Consider the following 16854-nt stretch of genomic DNA (forward strand, 5'->3'; position numbering starts at 1 on the left):
TATTAGCCCTAAGAGGGAGACAGCAGGGGTTTGGGCAATTGTGTATTTACGGAATGTGTGAAGATGATAGAGGAAGACGGAACCTGATAGCGGGTCAGATGAGGCAAAACCCAGCCAGAAAGGAGACAGTAGGGCTTAATGAAGATGGAGTAGACTGAGCAATTTTGTACATATACAATAAATACAATTAAAAACAAAAAACTTTGCATTATACAATGACAAGACATTCTGCATATTTTTGGAACCTATTGTCAGAATGACTTCTGTCAATCCATCATTTAGTTTGCTTTGAGAGGGACATTCTTCTGTGTATATTGTTATTTTCCCATTTGGAAGTCTGCTTATTTTTCTATTTTCTCCTTAGATTTCACAACAACTTTTGGTGCGTTCAAGTCATGTCGGAAAGATCGTATATACAAGTCGAGCGCACATGAACTCCACCACAAAGTTGTAATACCAGAAGCTCAGGATTTTCTTTGAGCCCAGATCTGTACAAGTTGGGGGAGTGTCAGTGAGAAACATGGCGGAATACCCCAGTACTTACAGCAGTGACATTCTCAGGCTTTTTTTTTAACAGTAAGCTAATTGCCTGCACACAAAAAATATGATAGCATTGTAATATAACAATATAATATGTAACAATAAAGTGGCTTCTTAAATTAATAAAAAAAAATAAAACAGCAAAACACTACTGATGTACATTCTTTGTTCTTCATTTTCCAGAAATATAGAGTAAAAACCTTGCTATATTTTAATTAAGAGTAGGTACATTGACATTATGCCCCAACGAAAGTGACTCATTTCATAAACACGACTTCCCAACTTGTAAATACAAACTTTCCAGGAGGACTTGAACACACCATTTTTATCAGAGTACTCATCTATTAATTCTCTAAAATAGCTCCACCACTTGGTTATTTTGCTCTGGAATTAGCACCCTTAGCCTCATCTTTGTCTTACAATTACTGAAGAGATGGCAAAGCTGATCTCTAGTCAATGCAAAAGGGCAATGGCTGTTGTTCACTCTGTTGAGGAGTCCATTGGGAATTGTTCTAAACGATTCACTGATCTTTAGATAATATTCCTCAACTGTTGAACCAATTAGCGGTTTCTGCTTGTACAGTTCCCATGTGCACTGCTGTTAAAATTATAATCCTGTTCCAGTTGTGCTCTTTTGCATGATTAGTATTCAGTTCCTTTGAGACAGAATTCCACACATTTAAAATATTTATTTTCACCCACCTTGTGAAGACTTGCGGAGACAAATGCATATTTTACTGTGAATCTGCATGCTACAAATGTGTGTTTCAATAATTGTACATGTGTAATCACATTTGTATCAAGAATACACTCACACATTCAAATAAAAACCTGTTTCTTTCACTGAAGATCAAAGAGAGGCTCATTATTTCATGTCTAGTAAATGAGAATGACGTACATGGCAGTGAATAGATTATCTATCTATCTATCTATCTATCTATCTATCTATCTATCTATCTGTTTGTCTGTTTATCTATATATATATCTGTCTGTCTGTCTGTCTGTCTGGTTATCTATATATATATCCATCCATCTATCTATCTGTCTGTCTGTTTATCCATCTGTCTGGTTATCTGTCCGTCTGTCTACCTATTGTTCTATATATCGATCCATCCATCCCTCATCTAACCGAGGCAACTTTCATCTCACTGGACGCGTTCTCATGGCAACCGATAAACGGTAAAACAATTATTTTGCATGAGCCGTCTGATGATTACACATTTTGTATAAGCAACCAATATAAGCTATACATTTAAAGAGTTAATGTTGTTCGCAAGTGTAGCCTGCATGTGTAATCCTGCATCTGAATCACCGAGCCCCGGTCGTGCTTCTGCTTGCGCACGGCAGGTAGGGTGTTCTTCCTCTGCAGTGGTTTAAGTGCGCGTGGATACGTGAAGGATGACGTAGGCCTACCTCGAGGGGCACGGCAGCACTCCGGGAATCACGAAACTCTTTCTCTGTGAGATCCGTGTTCTGAGGCTTTCTGGAGCATCTTCAGATGCATCTCTTTGATCTCATACCAATTATTGATTGCTCATAGCACGGTTGGAAAAACAAAATTTGCCCCACATCTCAAAAGTAGGCCTAGCTGTATTTTTTAAGACGCTGGATGTGGGGTTTCACTGCATCGGCGCTGAATATAATTATAGTGACCTTGAAGATTATTTAATTGGGACCAGTAGCATTAGACAGACAGTGAGTTTTAATTTACACCGCTGGGTGGCAGCAGAAAGCTACATCCAAAATAATGACTCGGTCGGTAGTTTGTGGGGGTGCCCCTTACTCAAGAACAACTTCATACATCCTTTAAGATAGTAACTAGACAATTATGATCTGTAATTGAAGCATTTGTTGGCAGGTTAATCGTAAAATAGAAAATAGTCAAATACAAAATATTTACATCACAGTCCATATGCACTGACCATTCACTGTTCCCTGTTTTTTTTTTCTTCAAACCTCCCTTCACTTAATTCTAAGTCGGTCATTCATGAGGAACCAAAATGTAATTCTTTCTGTCTACTGGTAGTAGCCATCCAGATTGTAAGTGGAATATTGATTGATACTGGTGCATATAAACTGTGAGTCAGAATTAAGGAAATAATCTTTGCTACTATATAGTCAGTGGTTAATTTATTCTTTTTTCTGTCTTTTTTTTTTTTCCAGAACATTAATGCTAGTAAAGCATAATAAATGCACATGTAACATACTTGAATTTGAATGAAAATAATTTCTAAGTCCCTAGTTTGGTGGCTGCAGCACAAGGTGAATGTAAATTGACTCAGGCCGGCATTTAGATGCCACTCAGATGTGTATTATACATGAAAGCACACGTCAATTTGTGGCAATTTCATATCTGTCTAATGACAGAAAATTAGCATCTATCTACAGTATTGTGGATGTGAAAGAGCGCCTAGGAGCTAATAGCCATTAGAGCTTATAATGGTGATGGATGTAGATGCAAAACAAGAATTGTAGTACAAAAAGATCATAAAATTAATGTGACCGTTCATTTTAAAGGCTATGTACAATCATATAAGAGAAGTCAGGGGAGATAACAGCAGTTTACAGAGAGTTCACATTGAATTTGTTGTTGCACTGGCCTCGTGATTTTATTCAAACATGATAGCAGTGACTAAACTGGTCTCAGAACAGCATGTATTTCATTGTGTATATATTCTATTTTCGTTTGAGAGTTGAGAGTGGGTGTTAAATGGCAAGAGATGCTTTTGGCCGGTTATGGTTAAAGTGTTGGAGAAACTATGGGACAGGAAAAAAAACAAGGGTGTAAACCACTCAAACACACTAAAGTTTTCTCACTTTACTCCTACACCATTCTTGAACATCTTATTACGACTTCATATCATTGTGTGCAAATCACTTAAATGTGTAAAATGGAAGTTTATTTCATCCATTCATATTGAAACTACACACTTTTTTTTTTTTCTTCTTGTGGCATTAACTGAAAATGGGAAGGGGATTTTTGGTTCCCAGCATTCAATCTGGGGACTAGATTTGCAGAGTAATTGTACATTTGTGAAAGTAAGTGTGAATTTGTAAATGTAAGTTTGTGAAAGTGTTTTTTATTATTATTATAAATAATTAATAATAAATAAATAAATAATATTTTTATTTATTTATTTATTTTTAGAACAAGATGCAGAAATAGAGAGACATGCTAGCGTTTAATGAAATGTTACACTAAGATTAAGAATAGTTATGGTGAAGTTTTGAGGGGTTTGGTTGGTCAAGAGTGGAACTTGTGTAGGTGAAGTCTGGTATATAGCTGTATATCACTGTGCAAATATCAGTGGTGTAAAAAGTCTCTTCTCTCTTGCACTTCCTGCTACACCAAATAAATGTTTAGTATGCTAAAGCTTGCTAGCTAGCTACTAGTAAACTGCATTACTTTGACATGTCTGATTGTTGCTATTTGGGCTTCCTAAATTCAGGTATTTTTCTTAAGAAACCTCATTACGGACCAAAGTCCACAATATAATTTATTATTTAAAAAAAGTACGTCCACATTCTTGATAGCACATTAGACCTGATGCTGTGATTGTCTGACCCATTATTACCTGAGTCTGAATGTTCAGAAGAACAGTCAATCAGCTCGATGTGTTGCAACAAGTCATATTTCTTCTTCGATTCCCCTTCCCAATAAACACCCTGCTCCAGTCTGAAGTTTCTGAAGCGTTACTGTAGTGTAGAGCATTGTGTCTGCATAGAGAACTGCAGTAAAACGATAATAGGTGAATAAGCATTAATCTCTCAAACATTTCATAGATAATGTCAAGCCATCCAGATGTGCTGACACACAGACGCTCTCGCGCTCTAGTCCACCCCTCCCATTCGATTCAAATCTTATCCGATGCTATGCGTACACGCGCGTATGTGCGCGACAGAAGCAGATTTGACAGTACCTAACCGCGCTGCGCGAGAGCCCACCAAGAGCAACAAGAACACACACATACACACACGAGGGTCAACGGGAGCAGACAACGCACTATAGAGGTAAAACACCACATCCACCTTTAGGCTACATTTAGTCGGTACAACCGCCGCAGACGGCATCGTGCGCGAGAGTGACAGTTGAGTCTATTTGTCCATTCAGAAAGTGATGGCCGAGCGCTGCGAGCGTTAAATGAATCAAACCGTTAACAGTTTTATTTATATGACGAAGCCGGAGATTGCTGCTCGCGTGAGATCGCTAAATTGTTTATGTACAACATAAATGCTGCCTGTAACACTGCTGTTTTGGGTTGGAAAGACACGAGAACACAGCTGGTGCTGGTGAGTCAGAGATATCTCTGTAAATATAATCTCCTCAAATCCAAAAGCCCATTAGACGCCTGCGTTTAAGTATTAGTAATGTCATTATTGAGTCGAACGTCTCTTTATTGCTCTGCAAAGCGACTGGTTCGTTTTCACACGTAGACGGCCAACGCGCGACATCATAACAGGTAGTTATTTCATGTTTACAGGAGATGTGTGAGCTATAAACCGAAGTCTGTTGCAGAAAGCGTCGTGTTTTAGACATGGAGACATGTTAAGGCAATATGTTGGGGACAAGAGGCGTATTCATTTTATTAACAGATAGAAAGGTGATAACGGACTCGGAGTGTCGCGGAATCAGATGATTGTGAGCGCAACGAATGCGCAGCTGTGAACACACGCGCGGCGCAACAGTCAGCGAGTTCATGCATCTCTCAAAGCCCTGGCTGACAGCGACCGTCTGTGGATTATGTCAGATGGGTTTGTATCGATCCTGAGCGCTAATGGGCTTCACGGTCCGCATAAGGGTCAATTACGTGTCGCTCGTTGTTTTGTCTGAATCTATTTTTATTCAAAATGCAATTCATAAAGTGACCTGAATATATTATACATTGTATGATGAATATGTTTTCACTCTCTGAATTAAAAATCAGTTGGATATGTGATTTTGTGAGGATTAAAGTAAAAACAAATGTGTGATGGTTTAACTCTCTGGAGATTATTTATTTATTTATTTATTTAAATCATTAAAGGCTGATAAAAGGGAATTCAAAAAAATAAGTTGTTTAGCATAATTGTATTTCTTAAAAAAGAGCAATGAAGAGATTTTGTTTTAAAATATTATTAATAGGCTATTTAAAAACTTTTGTCTGCCAGATCAGTGGCATAGCCAATGTGCAGGAAGCTCTTTTTGTAATGTGATGAGAAAAGAGTAAAATACATAGGATATACACTCACCTATATTTAGGCCTAAGTATTTGTATTTGGTGGTTGCACAACTTTTTCAAATTTATTTTCATGCATGAAACCAACATGAATACAAAAATCACAAGCACTTGTGTTTTAAAAGATTCACCCCCCTTTTTTCCCCCTATGACCCAAATGCTATTGTGCAATAGACAAAATAATCCCCTGCGGAGGGTGAACCAACTCCAGGGTAAGGTAGTGGCTAGATATGCTTCCTCCTTATAAACACATTTAAATAAAATGTCATCAAATAGTTTCAAGTTACACATCACCTATAGCAACAACCTACACATCCCAGCTTAAAGGCTCCAGATAAATTATTTGTTATTAAAGCGTCTATGTTCGCAAACCACTATAATTTGAACAGAAAAGCATGCATACTAAGCGTGATTTGGCTGGGCAGCTAATTTGAATAATAAATAAACATTGCCTTACCTAATGCAGCAAAACAAAAGTTTTATTAAAATTCTTAATGGATTATATATAATATTGAGCTATAATCAATGAAGCCGACTGCACAATGAATCTCTTATTTAGCCTACATAATGTCTACACCTTGTTATAAGTTAACTTATAACAAGAGGATTTGCGAGCGTGCAGAACTCTACACTGGACAAAAACTCCGGCGCTTTGAGCGGTGAGTGGATTGATTCTAACTTAAACACGTCTGATTGGCCATTGTGTTCAAGAAATCAACAGATATGTTTGTGATTGGCTACATTGCTCAACGCTGGAAAACATGTTGTAAAGAGAAACCTTTGAGACTCTCAAGAGCGGAAACACCAAAATCAGTTTCACCAATATTCTATTATCATGGAGAAAACTGATCCTAGACCAGCAGTTATAGGCAGCTCTTCCCTCTAAAAGCAATCCGAAGCAGAAGCAGTCAGTGGTTTGAGTGAGAAAATTCCATGCTAGTCTCAGCCTTATACACGCTCCGCCTATGCCCCTGTTGCTGTTAACTGGCCTTTGGTTTGTTCAATGATATCTTTTGTTGGCCTCAAAACAAAACAATCAAAATAGAGGAAATGAATTTGTAGTCTGTAGTTCCTAGAGCTTCATAGGTCTTTAAAATGAAAGCAGAAGAGGTCTCTTTGGGAATCAATACTGTTCACAAAACTGTTGATCGCTGCCGTTGAGCAATGCCTTCTCCTTTTCAGAGCTGACTTGGCACAAAGGAGGACTCAAGTGCAGTGAAAATCCTGTCCCCTGCACAGTCATGGCCTCGAAGTTTAATCCAAATGTCCTTTATGTCGGGGAGCCCCGGGAGTCCCTGACCTCTCCGGACCCTCAAGCCGAGGCCGGTGACGAATCATCGGACAGTGACGGGGAGCCGGAGGAGACCTCGCACAAACTCATCCGAAAAGTGTCCACGTCTGGTCAGATTAGAGCCAAGGTAGGATTTAGGGATATGAGAGAAAAAAAGATAACCACCCAAATATTTTGTTTTATTTTAAGTAGAGAATATTTACTTGGGGGACACCCCAAAAGATGAAGGGCTCAATACCAATGTGCACACACACACACACACACACACATACACACACACACACACACACACACACACACGCACACACATTGTATGGTTGTAGCTGGAGTGCATATTGATCCAGGGGACAGTCACTGATGGCTCAGAATCAGTCAATACTTGGCATGCTATGATGACTAGTACAGTGTATGTACAATATCAATGTCAGTTTGGACTAATGTTTATTCCTGAAACGGCAAAAGGATATGAGACAGTCATTAGCAAGCTTATTGTGTTACACATGACAGAACCTAGTCTACAAAGTGGATGCACATGTTCTTTATTCATCAAAAGCTCAAATGCTGTTGATTAATTGAGTTCATTTTAAAATGGCATCTTCCTTGCAGAATGATTTTGACAGTTTGGTGTAGAGGTCAGTCTGTTCAAAAACACAGTGAGGGCTACTCTGACCCTTGCACCCTCACATATCCTTGTTTATTGTGTCAGCTTTGTGTTGCGTTGTGAAAAGATGAGGACAGAAGAATTGTTAGAATTGTTGAGCAGACAGTGTAAAATGTGTCCTAAATATATATAAACTACTTCATGTTGACCCTGCAGGCAGAAAGTGTATTTACTCTCTCACCTGTGCTTCCCAGCCCCAACAATTCAGTATTCATGTGTCAGGTGACCTTTCTCCTTTGACCATGAGAGTCTGGTGTCATTGAAACAGAACAATGTAATGTTATAGATTGCTCTTTCGCCCACTGTTGAGCTTAGCAATAACTTAGTAACCAGGCCCATTGAACTTTTTTTACATTTAAGACTCTGCATTGCTACTCGCAGAGTTCAAAGGTTTATTGCAGTGTCACCATAACAAATCATATCAGCTTTAAGCTTCCCTTTAAACAGATCTCAGATCAGGCCTTTATCTGTGTGCTTGAGTGCGTCACCTTCCATTCCTTTCTGTTAGCTGAAAACTGACCTCAGATCAGTTTAACCTTTCTGATCTGCTTAGAGTAAGCAGATCTCAAATAAGCAATGGCTTTTTGTACGTGAACATTTAGATCATAGCTGTAATAAGATGAGCCTGATCCCAGATCAGCTCATGTCAGTCATGTTTATCTTGACTGTGCGGTTGATGAAATTAGCAGAATATTAGTCAGTATCAGCAAGCCAATGAAGCTGAACTAATTGAATCAGGCAATTACACAGATGCCAATTAAGTTAACGTTTTCATTCTGTCAATGAATGTCTAACGCTTCACTAATATTTTATGTAGAAATTATTTTATAATTCTGTTCTTATAACCTGTAAATATTTGGGGTCATTAAGATTTATATTCTCACCAAGACTGCGTTTATTTGATAAAAAATAGTAAAAACAGTAATATTGTGAAATACTATCACAATTTATAACTGTTTTCTATTTTAATGTATTTTGAAATATAGTTTATTCATGTGATGGCAAAGCTGAACTTTCAGCATCATTACTCCAGTCTTCAGTGTCACATGATCCTTCAGAAATCATTCTAATATGCTGATTTGGTGCTCAAGAAACATTTCTTATTATTATCAATGTTGTGCTGCTTATAATATTTTTGTGGAAACCATGATCTTTTTTAGGTTTCTTTGTAGAATAGAAAGCTCATAAGAACAGCATTTATTTGAAATAAATTGTTTTTGTAACCATGTGATATCCCTCACTTTCACTTTTGATCAATTTAATGCATCCTAGCTGAATAAAGGTACTGTAAACATTTCTTTTTAAAAGATTTTTAACGGAAAACGTTTGAATGGAATTTTACTTAATGCTTGATAGTTTCACAAATCAGTTTATCTTATTTAAATCTCAGACGAAATGTCCCTTGGGAGACATCTATGAAAATGTTGTCGAAACAAAAACAAAAATTCACATACACATTCACTTTGACAGGAAATAAGGGTGTGTTTACAAGCACTCGCCTTACTACTTGAGATAAAGAGCTTTAGATACATTTGGCTGACAGCTGCTGTTTCTGTGGGGGTTTTTTTTTACATTATCTGGACCCGAGTATTTGTATGCAGCATGTACTGTAGGCCTGGTTTCACACTTCACAGACAGGGCTTAGATTAAGCCAGGATTAGGCCTAAGTTCAATTAGGACATTTAAGTAGCTTTTATAATAGTGTCTTAGAAAAACATTACTGGTGTGCATTTTGAGACAAAACAATGGCAGTGACATATTTTAAGACGTGTGCGTTTGGCTCGAGAACATGGTGCAAAGGACCCTAGGTTGATTTTACTCCGAACCATCCCTTTAATGTCTCCTCATATAATATCTACAGCAAGTTGCCGCAACAATTTCCATTTTGTTAACATCCGCTTCCCCGGTAAGATCATGTGAGGTGCTAAATCTGTCATAATAATCTTAGTCTAGCTTCAAATCTTGTAGTTTGTGCAGGTTTGAGATTTGAAAGAAGACAATCTGTGAAGATTCTCCTTATGTCTGTGATGCAACCAGATTTCGCAGTCGGTTAAGATTTATAAACTCCTGTGTCTGAGCACGTTTACCTTCAGTAGATTATGCCACAAAAGTTATTGCTTCCTGTGATGCGCTCATTGTGACAGCACTATAAAAAAAACAGTGTGTACTCACACCCAGAGGTTGCGTAAAGCCAGCCAATCAGACCAGAAATGACCATTTCAATCAATGCTTGCTATTTTTGTGTGCAATATGCATCAGACGGTCAATGAATGCTGATGGTTTGTTGGAGGGTCATCAGACAATGAGATGCTAATGACAGGCTAATGCTAATGCAGAATTTGAAATTGAGTACAGTGATGAAACAATGATGAAAATGAATTGTCCGTTTGTGTGTGTGCTTAGATTGGTGTCATGAAACACTGCATGCTTCTTCCTTTTGCTCATTAGTGATTTCCCCTTCATTAGCATACTTGTTAAACCCTGCTAAGTGTGACATGTCATTTCAGCCTGACTGAGTTCAGTTATTACCTGTTGTTGGCTTGCGCACACTGACATTTAAATGTGTAGAATCAAAGTTAACAACGTGTTGTAGGCTACATTTTGTAGATATCTTAGACAGTTACCCCATTTTAGCGTTTTGATGATCTCCTTCAAATAGAGAAGTGAGCAGTGATTTAAATGTATTGGATATATAACAAAATAAAAATTGTGTTTAAGTTACTACTGTACATTTGACACCCTGAATGTTAAAAATGGGTCTAGGGTTAAATTAATACTTTTATTCGGCAAGGACATTATTTTACATTACAATTTAGATGTTCGTGAAAAAAAAAATGATATTGCAAATAAATGATGTTCTTTTGATGAACTTTCTGTTCATCAAAGAATGCTAAATATAATGTATCAGTTTCCACAAAAATTAAGCAGCACAACTGTTTTCAAGATTGAAAACAATAAGAAATATTTATTGTGCACCAAATCAGCATAGTATGATTTCTGAAGGATCGTGTGACACGGAAGACTGGAGTAAAGGTGCATTGTTCACGTAAATTCAGCTTTGCCATCACAGGAATAAAACACACTTTAGAATATTAAAGTAGAAAATTAAAAATTATATTAAAATAGAAATAATTGTAATAATATCTCACAATATTACTGCTTTTACTGTATTTTTGATCAAATAAATGCAGCCTTGATGACTTCATTCAAAAACATTTTAAAAAAATCATACTGACCCTAAACTTTTGAAATGGTGTTTGTATGTGTTTCATTGGCTTAATTATTACAGATAAACTCAAATCGTAATCCTAGAAAGGTCAAGCTGAACACATTTCATTTCAGATATGGTGCACAGTATGCTGCACACTACATTCAGTACAAAAAAGTAGGTAATATGCCATTCCAAACATGCCCAGTGTGTTCATATCTATGATTATGTTAGGAGAAATCTGAGAAATAAGTGTGTGCAGGGCTCAACAAACAATGTTTTGCAAATCCTGCTCATTTGTGCTGATGTAAATCTTTTGCCACGTTACATTACAAGCCTGAGTGACATGGATGATGATTTAGCAGTTAAAACTTGTAATCCTTGAACTGTGGTGTAAAGAGAAAAAAAACTAGAGACAAATTGAGATGTTGTAGAAAGAGTTTAAGCGTTTGTGAATTAGGAAAAAGAAGAGAGTAACAGTGATGTGTGTTTATCCTGTAACAGGTTTCCTCTGAGGGTCTCATTTATCAGTGCACAATGTCAATACTCTTTCTGTGTTAGATGGCCCTATTCTATTTCTTCCTCTCCAAGGGGTAAAGAATTACATAAGACTCTGTCTCTCTCGCCCTCTCTCTCTGCCCTTTTTGTCAGTGCCCTCATTAATTTTGTGTGCAGAAACTGGAGGCAGGAAAGGAGGAAAAGAATGTGTGTTGTTGTGTTTTGTGTGTGTTAGCTGGGAGACACATTCAGTCCATTTGCTGAGAAACAGAATGACAATTAGCCATGTCTCCTCAAGGTAGCGGACCAAACGAGGATGTGACCCCACCAGACCGGTGTCCAGCTATTTAGTTTTTTTTCTAAAGAAAGAGGTCTTATACAAAAGCAGCACTTTATATTAGCAGTTTGAAAAGCTGTAATTGTGAGAGAAATTGTCTCTTAAGGAGGAGCAGGAGATTTAGAGTGAGTAGATTTAGGTGACTAAATGATGTAGCAAAAGTTAGTCAAAGACCAAGCAAAAAAAAAAAAAAAAATAGAAAGCATGGTTAAGGGTAGAAAAAGAGAAGTGAAAACGAGTTACACCGTGGGTGTGACACTGAGGGGTAAATATATATTTTTCTTTTTTCGGTTAAAGTTGTTTATGGTGATGCTATTATTTGCCATTGGAACCAACATTGTTAAATCAAAATGTAACACAAAATGTGTGTTTGTTTTTTTTTCATTTAATCTGTATGTCTTCTTTCTTCAAAGGTGCATTTTACAGTTTTATTGGGTATTTAATTGTTCATGCTCATTTCTAATGCGTTGCCGAATGCTCACTTGAAAGTTCATTTTTAAAAACACTGAGAATTGAATAACACCATTAAATGCAAAAACTTTAAGATCTCAAAATGACATGCTATAGATTATTACACAATTTCACTTGAAAATACTGATTTTAATGTGAAGTGTTTTATGTTTAATGTAATAGTACAGACTTTTAATAGCAGTGAATTCCTTGTCACAAGAAGGCACATCACCACTGTGCCACAGCTTCTACTGTATTTCAGTCTGTTCTTACTGTTTATAGTTGGTTTGCATTTAGGAACTTCTTCCAAGAAGACTGTAGCAATATGTGAAAATTTGCCTAGGTGTCTTGAGAAGCCTATAAATTCAGACCATGTGGATGATGAGAGCTCTGTGATTGTTTCATGTGCTTCTGGGTGTTTTTGTTTGAACAGTCATGTAGATGATACTGAAGACCAACTGTATTCAGTTGGAGGAGGAGGTCAAGGGTTGTGTTGTGTGTAAAACCCCTGTAGAATTAGTTGAGGAAACGCGTAGTCTCATATGTCTAGGAATGACTGTGTTTTTCCCTTTGCTGCATTTCCCAGAAGTTGACCGTATGTGTGTTATCTGAGAGTACCTCACAGTGAGTCTCAGCCTACCACTAATGGCTCTTTAATGGTTTGGGTAACCTAAAAAAGGGATTTTATTTCATTTTGAGGATTCAAGACCTGTGCCACTTACTCTTACTGTAGCAATTGACTAAACTATGTCAAATATGTCCTAGACTGAAAGAGCTATAACTGAATTCCGCTGAACTTAAACATTTTTTTATAAAAAAACGATAGAACTAGATATCTTTACTCCACTTATCTTGTCTAAACTGGCATTTTAGCTTTAGGATATATAGACAGGATGTCATAATCACATTAGACCTAAAACAGAACCTTGTATTCTTATTGATAATTGTCTAAGTAAAAAGTAATTAGTAACAAAGACAGACTGAATATCTGTCTCTAATCTCTTTCACCAGGAGACTTTAAACCCCTTTTGTATTGATGTTCTGTCCTAGTGGATTTTATGGGTCCATGTTGAGGAAGACAGCCTTAAATACATCATTACAAAGGACAAAGAGAGAGAATAGGATAACTAGTAAAAGAAGACACAAGGGAGACCTTGATGCATATTTTTTCGTGAACTTGTAATTACATCTCCCCAGAAAATCTATTATTTAGTGTTGTTGAAAACTGTGTGCTGTTATTTAGTCTGTTCCTCAAATCAAACTGTCTGAAGATTCAGAAGAGATGGAGTAGTACAAGTCATATAGACTACTTTTATGGTGTATTTTTAGGGCACTACGAACTACGAACTGGCAAGCTGTGTAACAATTCTTTTAAAATGTGTTCAGAAGAAATAATAATAGCATATGGATTTGTAATGACATGAGTAAATAATTAACTGATCGAACAAATTTTAATTTTTAGATGAACTGAACCATAACTCTAAAGCCTTTGATTATTTTCTCCTGAGGATTTATCAGTTTCCCTTTTTGCGTTCACATTGTACCTGTTTCATTTATCTTTCTTTTTTTATCTCCATTTTCTGTCTTTCTTCCTCTCATCACCCCTCTCTTTCTCTCTCCCTCTCTTTCTTTCTGGGTTAAACTTGAAAACCTAATTAGAAAAGCACCGTCCATCATTGCCTTGACAGTCCATTAAGGCAATGGAGCGAAGAAATGGAGAAGATAGGAGAAAGAGAGAGAGAGAGAGTTAGGGAGACAGTGTAAGAGAGAGAAAGAAAGGGTCCGATAGAGGCCTGAAGGATCTCTGGTTTGTCCAAAAGGTGCCGAAGCGACAGAAAGATTGCAGAGCATTTAAATAACAGGAATAGCTGTCAGATCGTGTCTGTCTGTGTGTGTGTGTGTGTGTGTGTGTGAGAGAGAGGATGAGATGGAGCATTTTTTGTTTATGTGTGTTTGTAATTTTTTTTACATAAAAGAATTGAATAGCACTAGGAATAAGGAATCACAAGAAATTCAATCATTTAGGTTGTAATGATTAATCTTAATGATTTAATGATTTTGGTTCCTTAACAGTTCCATTAAAAAAATGTACTTTTATAATATTATATATACTTTTATATATACTTTTATACACATCTATAATATATTGTATATACCGTGTGTGTGTGTGTGTGTGTGTATATATATATATATACAGTGAGGAAAATAAGTATTTGAACACCCTGCTATTTTGCAAGTTCTCCCACTTAGAAATCATGGAGGGGTCTGAAATTGTCATCGTAGGTGCATGTCCACTGTGAGAGACATAATCTAAAAAAAAAAAATCCAGAAATCACAATGTATGATTTTTTTAACTATTTATTTGTATGATACAGCTGCAAATAAGTATTTGAACACCTGAGAAAATCAATGTTAATATTTGGTACAGTAGCCTTTGTTTGCAATTACAGAGGTCAAACGTTTCCTGTAGTTTTTCACCAGGTTTGCACACACTGCAGGAGGGATTTTGGCCCACTCCTCCACACAGATCTTCTCTAGATCAGTCAGGTTTCTGGGCTGTCGCTGAGAAACATGGAGTTTGAGCTCCCTCCAAAGATTCTCTATTGGGTTTAGGTCTGGAGACTGGCTAGGCCACGCCAGAACCTTGATATGCTTCTTACAGAGCCACTCCTTGGTTATCCTGGCTGTGTGCTTCGGGTCATTGTCATGTTGGAAGACCCAGCCTCGACCCATCTTCAATGCTCTAACTGAGGGAAGGAGGTTGTTCCCTAAAATCTCGCAATACATGGCCCCGGTCATCCTCTCCTTAATACAGTGCAGTCGCCCTGTCCCATGTGCAGAAAAACACCCCCAAAGCATGATGCTACCACCCCCATGCTTCACAGTAGGGATGGTGTTCTTGGGATGGTACTCATCATTCTTCTTCCTCCAAACACGTTTAGTGGAATTATGACCAAAAAGTTTTTTGGTCTCATCTGACCACATGACTTTCTCCCATGACTCCTCTGGATCATCCAAATGGTCATTGGCAAACTTAAGACGGGCCTTGACATGTGCTGGTTTAAGCAGGGGAACCTTCCGTGCCATGCATGATTTCAAACCATGACGTCTTAGTGTATTACCAACAGTAACCTTGGAAACGGTGGTCCCAGCTCTTTTCAGGTCATTGACCAGCTCCTCCCGTGTAGTTCTGGGCTGATTTCTCACCTTTCTTAGGATCATTGAGACCCCACGAGGTGAGATCTTGCATGGAGCCCCAGTCCGAGGGAGATTGACAGTCATGTTTAGCTTCTTCCATTTTCTAATGATTGCTCCAACAGTGGACCTTTTTTCACCAAGCTGCTTGGCAATTTCCCCGTAGCCCTTTCCAGCCTTGTGGAGGTGTACAATTTTGTCTCTAGTGTCTTTGGACAGCTCTTTGGTCTTGGCCATGTTAGTAGTTGGATTCTTACTGATTGTATGGGGTGGACAGGTGTCTTTATGCAGCTAGCGACCTCAAACAGGTGCATCTAATTTAGGATAATAAATGGAGTGGAGGTGGACATTTTAAAGGCAGACTAACAGGTCTTTGAGGGTCAGAATTCTAGCTGATAGACAGGTGTTCAAATACTTATTTGCAGCTGTATCATACAAATAAATAGTTAAAAAATCATATATTGTGATTTCTGGATTTTTTTTTTTAGATTATGTCTCTCACAGTGGACATGCACCTACAATGACAATTTCAGACCCCTCCATGATTTCCAAGTGGAAGAACTTGCAAAATAGCAGGGTGTTCAAATACTTATTTTCCTCACTGTATATATATATATATATATATATATATATATATATATATATATATATATGTATTAAAAAGCAGTGCGTAACAGACCAAAATGTAATTTGTTTTATTCTTTCACATTGGTCAAGCTGTATGTTTCAGTAAAAAGAACCAGCTCGTATGAATCATAAATCATACGTGATTTGTAAGAATGTTGTAAGGTTTTGGTTCACTAAAAAGAACCTACTCAAAAGAGTCTTAATTCAGGGATCGGACTACGCTGGTCTTTCTTTCTTTCTTTCTTTCTTTCTTTCTTTCTTTCTTTCTTTCTTTCTTTCTTTCTTTCTTTCTTTCTTTCTTTCTTTCTTTCTTTCTCTCTTATGGTAAGTGCTAAGCTATGTAACAGGGCACAAATGTACAACATGCTTTATTTCCTACCATTTCTTTCTTTTTTTTCATCTTCCATTCATGTTGTTTTCGTTCTGCTGGGCCCATAAGTGATCTATACACAAACTAGCAATCCTTTATCCTCTGAAGAAAAGCCTGCTATAATGAGCTCTCTCTTTCTCACATTGTGAGGGCATGTGTATGAGAGAGACAGGTGGCAGAGAGAGCAGAGGACAAGTGAACGAGAGGCACAGAGGTTCACAGATGCAGCAGGTAGCTTTTAGTTTCAGTCATCACAGCCGCCCAGGGGAATCTGGCACATGCTTCTACTGTGCATCTATTTTTCACCCTAAATAGGTTAATCAAATCTCTCCAATCTGCCTGTTTGTGTTTCGTCAGTTGTTTGCTTTCTATTTCTGTCGTGTCATTCTAGATAATCTCGCCCAGAGTGAAATCTCATTGGTTGAAACACATAGCTGTATTGAATGGCTGTCATTTTGTTG

General features: G+C 37.5%; 1 protein-coding gene across 2 annotated transcripts in view; it reads left to right on the forward strand.

The window, feature by feature from the left end:
- Positions 1-4391: 4391 nt before the first annotated feature.
- Positions 4392-16854, forward strand: part of LOC311078766 (diacylglycerol kinase delta) — a 63635-nt gene continuing 51172 nt past the window's right edge. Inside the window, exons 1-2 of one of the 2 annotated variants that reach the window (XM_084107766.1) lie at positions 4392-4551; positions 6939-7174. In XM_084107766.1, the coding sequence (XP_083963892.1) occupies positions 6998-7174 (177 nt within the window). In that variant the 5' untranslated portion in view covers positions 4392-4551; positions 6939-6997. The remainder of the gene's footprint in view (positions 4552-6938; positions 7175-16854) is intronic. The other variant, XM_084107768.1, reaches the window with a different exon arrangement.

Source organism: Abramis brama (genome assembly GCF_963993115.1).
Source record: "Abramis brama genome assembly, chromosome: 3".
Taxonomy (NCBI): domain Eukaryota; kingdom Metazoa; phylum Chordata; class Actinopteri; order Cypriniformes; family Leuciscidae; genus Abramis; species Abramis brama.